The following is a 10,906-nucleotide window of genomic DNA, read 5'->3' on the forward strand; positions in this document are numbered from 1 at the left end:
GAGGGGTGAGCGGGAGGGGCGGCTCGCCCCCTCCGGGGCCCCGAATCTCGGACCCTAAGTTCCTGGGCGGTGAGGATGCGGGGACCCCCCACTTTTGTTCCTGTTAAGGCCAGGGCGGGGCGGCACTGGGGCCGGGACACAGACAGTGGGGCGGACGGCCGGAAGGAGGACGCCCCAGGCCTGGGTCGAGCGGGACACGCTCTACCCGCTTTCAGTCCCCCCTCCCCGAGCCTCGGGGTTGGGTCTGAAGAGCCCTGGGGCCCACGGGCGGAGTCGCCCCGCGTGTGTGGGTCTGCGTGCCTGGTGGGCAGCCCAGAGGCGCGTGTGCCAACGTCCATGTGCATTTGTATTTACGCACGCGCCACGCTGCGTGTGGGCATGTTGGCGAGTGTAAACACGCAGTTCACCTGGGGCGCGGGTTGGGGCGCGGGTGCGGGGTGTGTGCTCCGTGCGCATACACGTCGCCGTGTTACAGCTAGTGGCCATGCGTGTACACCCGAGTGTACCGTGCTGTGTTGGGGCCCTCCTGTGTTGGCAGGGGACTCCACCTGCAGAGTGCAGGCGAGGTGTGCGGTTCAGTAGCTTCAGCCCTCACCGGCCCCGTGCCCCAGGCCTCCCTGACCCATAGAGCGCTAGTGCCCAGGCTTGTGCTACCAAGAAGCTACTTTCCTAACTCAGCTGCCCCAGAAATAATTCGAGGTAGTATCTAGGGATGTGGCCAGAGCCACTTGAGCCCCATTCCTCACAGGTGTAAGGGCCCCAGCCTCAGGCAGTTGTACTCTGCTCAGCAGGGACCCAAGAGCCGAGTTCCCCGTGGGGAGCCAGCCCCGGAAAGGCGTTTGGGCTTGCAGGAAGGACCAGGAGCCAAGGGAGCTTCCTGGGGGTTGGGAGGGGTCAGTCTGGAGGGGCAGTGGCCTATCCACCCGAAGGACCCTTGCTTCCTGCCAGAGATCTGATGACTGTGCGGCCCTCACTCCAGAAGATGCTCTCTCTCTCTGGGAAGGTCATTTCCCCTCTCTGGCCTCAGTTTTTTCCTTTGTAACTTGGGGGTGCAAGTTGACCTCTAAGGGGTGAATAGCCCCCCACCCTCAGGGCTGGCAGCCGCACCCTGCAAGAAGCTCCCTAATCAGCGTGCTTGTCTCTGGGGCTGGATGTAGCAAAACTTGCAAAACCACATTCATGGCAGTTTGCTTGAGTCCCACATCTGCATACATGGCTCCCTTCCTGCCTGGGGCTGGGCAGGCAGGTGTCCAGTGGGCAGGCACTCTCAGTCCAGCCCACAGAGTCTGGCAATAGCGTAGTGGTCACTCCGGCAGTGTAGGTTGTTGTTGATAGATCACAGGAATTGAAAATGTGGTTTTGAGGATTGAAATGTGTGGGGGGGGAAACTCTGATCCCAAGCAGGGGCAAGAGCAGCTTGCACACTGGGGGCCCCCCAGGGCCAGTGCCTGGGGTTCCCTGAGTCTCAGTTTCACCATCTGTAAAACGGGGATATGAATACAGGAAGGTTCACTTAAGGTGAAAATGGGTCATGAACCCCCAACCAAACCTTAGGTCTCAGGGTGGGAGTGAATGAGAGGTTCTTTATAGCTAACCCCCTCTGCCTTCTATGGAAGCTGTCTTTTTGGGTCACATTCTCTGTGATTCAGGTGTTAATGGGGACAGAAGCTGCAGGGGGAGGAGGAACTTCTGTTTCCTTAAAGGGTGGGGCAGATGTTTCTCCTTGAAATTCTCACACTCAGTGGCCTTTGGAGCTACTGTTAGGAGAAGAATGGTTTGGGTGTGTCCCTGGGGCTCCATGGGTGGGGCTGGGGGTCATGAGGAGGTGCTTAGAGACTAGTACTTGCCTTCCCCTAGCTCCCACACCCTATTTGGTGACACAGGTGGGGTTTTTCAGCAGGAAATGCCCAGAATAATCATTTGATTTTACTTTAAGAAAACTACAAAAACCCCAGGGAAACCCTTGGGAGCCAGGTTGGGTTTCTGGGTATGTTAGGGGCGGGGGAGGGGATGGGCAGCGCAGAGCTGTGAGAAGGCCAATCTGAGGGGGTGGTGATGGGAAGAATGAGAATGGCAGGGGCTGCTTAGAGCTGGGCCTGGGACTTGGCAGAGCCTGCCAGACCCTTCACACACTTGACGGGTTCCCTCACCAAGCACTTTCGCAAGAGCAGCTGGTTTCCTTATTTTCTTTGACGCCCTCCTGCAGGGGCTGAGCCAGGACACACCAAATGCCAGCACCTCCCTGGGGGCTCTTAGAGACCAACACTGGAGCCCCCTCACTCCAGTCCCCAGGGCCTCCAGATGAGCTGGTCTGACCCAGGCCAGCTCTCATCCCCCTTTCCTCACAGTCCTGGGTGTAAACCCCACCTCTGCCATCCTCCTGCTCTGTCACCTTGAGAACATTCTGCTGGAGACTCAGGTGAGCGGGGCAGGGAGTGCAAACCAAGACCATCCTACTTAATTCTGGGTCTCCCAGCTGGAACCACAGATCTTAGGAGGTCACTGTTGCAAGGGAGGGAACTTGGAAGCCACCTAGTTCAGTCTCTTTGTGGAAAAAAACTGAGGCCCAGACAAGGGTGGAGTTCCTTGGTCAGCCAAGGAGAGGGACAGATGGATCACAGACTTGACATCTAGGGGCCTTGGCTCAGAGATGAGGAAACAGGCTCAGAGAAGAGTAGGGGCTTACCACCCATGGAGTTGGTGATAGTTGGGCTGAGGTCTCTGGGAGGCCTCTCCCCGTGAGACTGACCAGGGTGCTACCTGCCACCCAAGTCACAGTGCTGACACCAGGTATGTGCAGATTGGAGGCACCTGGTGCCCAGGTGGCAGACATTCATGAGGGTCTTCACCACCCACCATACCTACCCAGGGGTCCCAGGTGCCTCCTTGGGAGGTGGTAAGGCTCAAGTGGTGACAGGCCCAAGGTGGCATCAAGTCCCAGAGAGCCTGGGAAGGAAGGAGGTAGCAGCAGGGTCGGGCAGGGGTCTGAGAGTTAAGCTTGGGCTTTTCTTCCCACAGACGGCCCTCAGCGCCTTTTTCCAGGAGACCAACATTCCCTACAATCACCACCACCACCAGATGGTAAGTGTCCCCTATGGCTTCAGGGGCAGCTATGGCAGGGGTCTCCAGTTTAAGCTGCAGTGGCTCTTGGCCATGGAGGGGCCACTGGGACAGGACCTTCTCAGAGCCACCAGCAGGTGTAGCAGGCCAGCCCATTTCAGCACCGCACCTTTCCTTTGTGAGCCCCTGACTGGTGCACTGGGGGGCAAGGAGCATGTGTGTCCAGCTAGGAGCCATTGGGAGATTGGGGTCTCCCAGAAAGAGTGCTCACCCCTCCCTCTCTGCTCTCCTCCCCACAGATGTGCACTCCCGCCAACACCCCTGCAACGCCTCCCAACTTCCCAGATGCCCTCACCATGTTCTCCCGTCTCAAGGCCTCTGAGAGCTTCCACGGTGGCGGCAGCGGCAGCCCAATGGCTGCCACGGCCACATCACCCCCGCCGCACTTGCCCCACGGTGCCACCGGCAGCTTTGCAGCGCCCAGCTGGCCAATGGTGGCTTCACCCCCAGGGGGACCACAACACCACCAGCCACAGCAGCCGCCCCTGTGGACTCCGGCACCCCCTTCCCCGGCGTCAGACTGGCCACCCCTGGCCCCCCAACAAGCTGCCTCAGAACCAAGGGCCCACCCTGCCATGGAGGCTGAGAGATAAGGGAGGCCCCTCCCCCCTCCCGGAGGCCAGGACCCCGTGGGGCGGGGGAGAAGACATCTCCACTGGCCCCCTTTACCCTCTGTCTGCACCCCCATTCCCTGGAGCCCTGGAGGGGAGAGACTGGACCCCCTGTGCCAGCACACAGGCTGCCTGCAAGTATGCAGAAGTGCAGGCACGCAGCACCCAGCTTGCATGGATTTGGTTCAGATCATCTGGGTGCTGGTGGACAGAACTTCAGAGACCAAACAGTCTTTCCCAGAGGACTCACCCCACCTCAGGAGGCTGCGGAGACTTGCCTGGCTCCTACCGGAGACTTGCGCTCCTACCGTGGAGCTCCTTGGGGCAGGCAGGCCTAGATCCCCACCCTCGGGAATGCAGAGCCTTCTCCGCATGTGTGCGTGTGGCTGTGTCTGTGTATTTATACGTATGTTACTCAAGAAGCAACCTAGTTTATGGGGCAGCTGGACTTTGCATGTTAGAGTGAGCCCTGAGTCCCTTGCCCGCTGTCCCCCTCCCCAGGGCCCTCTTCTCTCCCCCAACTCAGCAGCCAGCCTTCCTGTTCCCTGCAGAGAAAAGGATTGTGGGAAACTCCAGGACTCTTCCCACCCATCCCCCAGTGCCTGCCTGCTGGGACTGCCTGCATGCCTTGCCCAGAGCCCGGGGGTACCCCATACCCATTTCCTTTCCCCCTTTTAACAAAGGAGAAGAAAGAGTTCCAAACCACCACCAGGCTCTGTGGTCTTGCCTCTTATCCTAAGCTTTGCTGCCAGCTGGCTCTTTGAGGGGAGGGCACAGCCAGCCAGAACAGAGAGCTACCCTCCAGTCCCGCACTGCTCCTGTGTGTTGCTGTCTTTTCATCCACAACATGCACTGGAATCTTCCCCCCTACCTAAGGCTTTTCCCATGAAGTTAGTTTCTGGCCTGTGTTCCCAGAATCCCAGCCTCTGTCTGCCCACCCTTCCCCCTTCCTGGCTAGAGGGATCCAGACCTCCAGGGCTAACAACTGCCTTCCGGTCTGCTGGAGTTTCACATAAAGACCTTTCTTCCTGTCTCCAGGCCCCAGTGGCTCGCTGTGGGCTGGACCCTCAAGCCCAACCTCCAGCAAACTTGCTGGGTGGGGCAGGGCCTTCCCCTGGGGAGGCGCCGGCCACAGTGCCTGTAGTCCACAGGCTTAAATGCAGAGCCAGTGAGGGCTAGGGACAGGATCAGGCTGGGGCAGAGTCCAATCAGTGCTCAAACCATTGGTCAACAAGGAGACAGGCCACTCGGGGGTGACAGGCAGTGGATCTGGGCTGCTTCTGAACTGGGCCAGGGCAGGTACCTATTCTAGCCCCAAGGAAAAGCCTGATGCTCCATACTGCCCTGGGCTACCCACACTGGGGGGAGGGTGCCTGGGGCCCTCTGCAGTTCCTCACCAGCAGACAGCACTCCCTAATCGGGGAGCAGCCCAGTGCCCAGCCCGTCTGGGCACCGCAGCCCTACGTGGGTTGCGCCTGGCGGGAGTTTCTTCTGTTTCGGAAGGCCTCTGCCTGACAGGCCTTGCCACTCACCACCATCAGTCCTCTCGCTCCCAGGGATGGGGCTGTGCTTCCCAATGAGGATGCCACGGCCCAGCTCTGTCTCCACCCGCTTGTCCTGGACAGGCTCTTGACGAAGCCCACCTGGGATGACTCTTTACTCTGATTGTCACTGAAGACCGACCTCTGGGCCCCCACTTGAGCTGTTGCTTACATCCCGGAGTGTGTCCTCACCTCAAAACCCACTTTCCAACAGCCTCTCGGTTCCAGAGAGGACACAGCTCTGCCTGAGCAGCAGCTTCTTTTAGATGGAAGGAAATTCTCAGGAAATTGTCACATCCCCTCTTCAAGTGGTAGGAAAATGATTTGTAGAGGCAAGCATTTCTGGGTTATCAGCTGTGTGGGGTGAGCAAGCCTGGGCTCTCCCAGCAAGCTAATTACTGGGGTGGCTGTATGTTATGGAACAATAGGAAATGGTGCACCATCTAGAATTTGCCGTCCTGGAGGATGCAGGGCTCGACCCCAGGCAGGCCCCCGTGTGGTCTGTACTTGAACCACATCCTCACTGCTCAAAGTGGTCCTCAGACTAGCAGCGTCCCCTGGGGCTTGTTAGAGATCGGACCTCAGGGCCCAGTTTGAGAAATGTCCCCGGGTAAGTGCTGGTCTGTTGGAGGTGAGGCCCATTTTTGTTTCTGGGGGCCATGTGGGCTGAGCCTGGAGGTCCCAGGGGGTCACATTAGGCTAGAAGGGATCTGAGGTTCCTGTAGACATTGGTGCTGGATCACTACCATGTGGGCATCCTGTGCACTGTGGGATGTCAGCCAGCATCCTAGTCCCTACCCAGTAGATGCAGGTGTGACAACCAAACTGTCTATAGATAAGGCAAAATGTTCCCTTTTCCGCACGGAGAGTCCCTGCTGTAGGCTGGTCCCACGGCTGGCTACACAGCAGAGCCTCCTGGAGGCTCTGAAAAGATAAGCACCCCCAGATTCCTGGGCCCAGTGTCCGAATTCCTGGGGTGGGGGTGGCCCTGACTATAGTTCTATTTACTTTTTAAAATATGTTTTTATTGAGTTTTAGAGAGAGGGGAAGAGAGAGGGATAGAGAGAGAGAGAAACATCATCGATCGGCTGCCTCCTGCATATCCTTCTCTGGGGATCAAGCCCACAACCCAGGCATGTGCCCTTACCTGGGGAATAGAACTGCCCCCTCTTTTTTTTTTTTTTTTTAATGTATTTTTATTGATTTCAGAGAGGAAGGGAGAGGGAGAGAGAGAGAGAAACATCAATGATGAGAAAGAATCACTGATCTGCTGCCTCCTGCAGGCCCCACACTGAGGATTGAGCCTGCAACCTGGGCATTTGCCCTTGACCGAAATCGAACCTAGGACCTTTCAGTCTGCAGGCTGACGCTCTATCCACTGAGCCAAACTGGGTGGAGCAAGAACTGCCACCTCTTGGTTCATAGGTTGATGCTCAACCATTGAGCCACGCTGGCCAGGCCTGACAGTATAGTTTTAAACACTTCCAGAATATTGTTGATTGACTTATGAACAAATTAAAAAGCATTCAATTGCCCTAGCCGTTTTGGCTCAGTGGATAGAGTGCCGGTTTTCAGGCTGAAGGGTCCCAGGTTTGATTCCAACCAAGGGCACATGACATGCCTGGGTTGTGGGCTCCGTCCCCAGTGCCGGGGTGGGGTGGGGGGGGAGCAGGGGCACGGGGGACGCATGCAGGAGATAGCTGATCAATGATTCTCATCATTGATGTTTCTATTTCTCCCTCTCCCTTTCTCTCTAAAATCAATAAAATTCCTTAAGAGCTATTAATGAGAAATAAAGTTAAAAAAAATAAAAACCCATTGCACACTTTAAAAGATGGGCATTGTAGCATGTTAATTACGTCAAAGCTGTTTTTAAAGGTAAAATAGCTCCCAAGTGCTTCCCACTAGGCACATACCTTTCCCAGCCCCCGAACTTACAAAGCATAAGGGTCCCTTGGGTGCTTGAGGCAACCGTTCTGGAGAAGGGTCCAGTGATATAGTTTTTAATAAATGCACCAGGCAAGGTGGGACCCAGAGCAGGAGGAAGCAGAGGGCAGGGCCGGAGCTGGGGACTCCGGTACTTTCCAGCAATGCAGAGAGCGGCCCTGCCAGGTGTGCCTGGAGCCCCCTGGCTGAGCATCTCCAGGCAAGGGAATGGCTGCAGAAGTGAGTTGGCCAAACTCAAGGGGAGCCAGAGGTGGGCCTATGCAGGTGCCACAAGCCCTCAAACTGACACAGAGAACCAGGAATCTTCCTTAGCTTCCCCAAGCCTGGAAGCTCAGGAGTAATACTGAAGGCATCAATAACCATCTATTACATATTCAAGTGTAAACAGGCTAAAAAGTAAAGGTGCTGGGATACGAATGGAACAGATATTTACAGCCAGGTTCGGCTGATTCTCAGGTGACTCTCAGGCACCTCCTGGGAAAATCGGCCTTGTCACCTCAAAGTCCACCCTCTTCTGGGCTTGGTCACCTACATGACCACCAGACTTGAGCTTCAAATGACTGTTTCCAAAATTCCACTTTAAAAACACCATTTGCATCCATGAAGTTGCTTACAGGAATGTGATTGGAGCTCTGCGTATCTCATTTCTGAAGAGGGGATGTGGCAGCATTTGGGAATGATGACCTGGCCTCCCGAGAACAAGAGGCGGCTGCACCCTCTGGTCTGCCATTAAAAGAGGGGGGTATGGTTGTCTTAGGGCAGTGGTCGGCAAATTCATTAATCAACAGAGCCAGATATCAACAGTACTTCTTCAAAATAGACTTGCCCAGGCTGAAAACCGACTTCTGCGCATGGGCCACGAAGTTTCAATCGCACTGTGCGTGTGCACCCGCACGTGGTATTTTGTGGAAGAGCCACACTCAAGGGGCCAAAGAGCCGCATGTGGCTCGAGAGCCACAGTTTGCCAACCACAGTCTTAGGGGGTTATAAACTCACAGTCCCATAGTGTGCTGTTTGGCTTGCATAGTGTGTTTTTTTTTTGTCTGCCAACATTTTCAAATGAGGATAGTTTACATGAAATGCCTCCCTTCTGGCTTATCTTGGAAATTTGTAACATTGACGTTCCCTCATGGCCACAGCTGGCTGAAGCGGACCATCACAGTGAGGACACAGCCAGCCTGCCCTTGACCAGCCAGCCATTCCACTGGCCACCAGGATATGTGTGTGTGTGTCCAACTCCTGTCCTGTCTTGGAATCAGGTGGGATCTCGCTTTCCCGGGAGGAGCTTTGGACGTAAATGCCCTGCTCTGTGGGGTCGGGGTGGGGGGCACCTGGCGGGTGAGTGGTGACTCTAAAATGCTTTCTGTGGGCAGGCAGGGCTCCTTCACACAGCTTTAAAGAGAGAAGGGCTTGTTCCCCTGCAATATTCTCTGGGTGACAGGGACGCTCCCAGGGCTGCTGAGGGTCCCCAGGGTCTTCCTAGGGTTTGCTGAGAACACATTGTGCCTCCGAAGAAAACCTCACTGTCCCTAAGGCTGGCCCCCAAACCCAGTGGGCGGGGCTGCTGGGGCCGAGATCTCTGAGGGGCTTTTCATAGCAGGACTCATTTGAGGACAGACTGGCTTTGACTCCAGTTGCTTCCCGGTGTCAGTGTTGGGGAGGCTGCCTGGGTTGGGCCAAAAGGAGATATTTTGAGGCAAAGCTGTCTCCAATTTCTACATTTGGAAAGGTCTCTGGTTGCTTAGGCACAGCTATGATTGGGCAATATATGTATTTCCAATGAGCCTTAAAAGAATACCACTCTTAGGGGTGGGGTGCTAGGTCCTCTTCCAGGGTGGCTGAGGCCTCGTCAGTGGCACAGTAGGAGGTGCTGGGAGCCTGTCGGCAGAGTTCTGCTCTGCTTTCTGGGGCCATTTCTTATCTGGGGAATAACAGCTGCAAATACTGGTGGGGACATTTTCTACGGATCCTGGTGAAGCCATGAGCAGAAGGAGGGAGGAGAGAAGCCCTTCTCTGGCAATTGTGTGGGGGTTTGGAGGGTCTCTGCCTAAATCCATACAAAGTCAGGGGTCAAGCCAGCCAAGGTGATGGTGACGGGGACCAGTGTGGACTGATTTCAGAGTGCCTGCACAGAAGGCACTGCCTCACTGCCGCCTCTGGCAGCCTGCGTTTGGGGACTGGTAGTGCTTTTTCCAATGCAGATCCACTTGTTTGGGACACACGTTTGCTGTTGTTGTCGTTTATACCTTAGGGTTAATGAGTTCCTGGTCATTGAAAAGGAGAAAATGTTTAGTGACCCTTTAACTTGCATCGGTGGGTTGTGGGACTGGGTTTGGGGGTGCAGAGTGGTCACACAGCATCTCCATTCTGGCAGCACCTTAAGGCATGACCCTCTGCTTGGCAAGAGGCATTTCCTTCCCTTCCTGCAGGCTCATTCATGCAGCCCTACATACTGGCCACCCCACATGACTTCCACCTTATATGACCAATTCATCTGTCTTAAAACGGAAAGTTCCAGAGCTCCCCCACCCACCCCCACCCGGCACACACATACACACACACATACACACACACACACACACACACACACACTCAGGCAGTTGGGTCACCCTACTCCCTGTCCAGCCTGGCCCTGCCACTGTGTCCCAGGCTGGGGCTGTGGTCCCCTTTGCAGAGGAGGAATCTGGACCTAGGACCCTCCGAAATGCCTATTCTGCTGACTCCACCCCTTGTTCTGTCCATTCCCCAAGCATCTTCCCCTGCTGGGGTGGGGTGGGTCACCCTCCTGAGGCAGCTGCCCTGGCAGTGGGCACAGCACCTCCCCTCCAAATTTCAAGGCCTTCAGATCCCACCCTGTGGGGCTGGGATCAGGGAGGGGGAGTTCTGCAAGGATTCTGCCTGCATCTCCACCTGGGACCAGGCCAAAGGCCAGCTTCCCCCACCCCATGGGGGAGAGGACTGTCGTCTTTCAGGATTGCTCCTGGCTGGCTGCAGTTGGGACTGCGGTTTCCCACCCTCCAGAGCATTGAGGGCTCTGTCAGAAAGCAACCAATTACACAGTGATTCCCGGGTCTCACTCCACTCCCTGGGCTACAGGAACCAAATAGAGCACTGACTCTGAGAAATGGCTGAGAAGGCAGCTTTGAGGGGCTGAATGGGGATTGATATGAGGGGCAGAGAGTGGCGAGCCCAGGTGCCTGTGGGTGCCCTCATGCCAGGGTTTCAAGGGACAAGGCTGGCATGGAGCTTTCCCAGGAACTCCAGCTGCCTGTTTGCCAGAGCCCAGGCCATATCTCCCTTCCTTGCCTCAGAGAAAGTCCAGGCCCTCTTACCTGTGTACAGCATCCAAGAAGTATGGCCTCGTGGGTGGGGGCTGGAGAGCTGAGGCCTCACTGTTACCCTGGGCAAGTCACACCAATGTCCCTGCCCACAGCCCCTGATTTGTCCACCATACAGGCTTGGGGCAGCTCAGGGCACTTTGCCACAGTGGGAAGTGTGACGGAGGAGGGATGGTTGGTTGCAATTCTCTGCTGAGGGTCAGCCACGGTGGTTCCAGTGGCTCTGGGAGGCTGACCCTGGCATGGTGGCCAAGGAGGGACCAGCAGGTTCACACGCTCATGTGGGGCAGGCAAAGCCACCCTCCACAAAGGACACTGGGTCAGTTACCCTCATCCACAGTCAGGAAAG

The 10,906-nt window shown here is 56.2% G+C and overlaps 1 protein-coding gene across 2 annotated transcripts in view; it reads left to right on the forward strand.

Moving 5' to 3' along the window:
* Window positions 1-4,439, forward strand: part of UBALD1 (UBA-like domain containing 1) — a 10,916-nt gene extending 6,477 nt beyond the window's left edge. The window contains exons 3-4 of one of the 2 annotated variants that reach the window (XM_005872940.2): window positions 3,019-3,081; window positions 3,360-4,439. In XM_005872940.2, the coding sequence (XP_005873002.1) occupies window positions 3,019-3,081; window positions 3,360-3,713 (417 nt within the window). In that variant the 3' untranslated portion in view covers window positions 3,714-4,439. Of the gene's footprint in view, window positions 1-3,016; window positions 3,082-3,359 lie in introns of both variants that reach the window. The other variant, XM_014545113.1, reaches the window with a different exon arrangement.
* The last annotated feature ends 6,467 nt before the right edge of the window (window positions 4,440-10,906 follow it).

The sequence above is a fragment of the Myotis brandtii genome, unplaced genomic scaffold, assembly GCF_000412655.1.
Source record: "Myotis brandtii unplaced genomic scaffold, ASM41265v1 scaffold397, whole genome shotgun sequence".
NCBI lineage: Eukaryota > Metazoa > Chordata > Mammalia > Chiroptera > Vespertilionidae > Myotis > Myotis brandtii.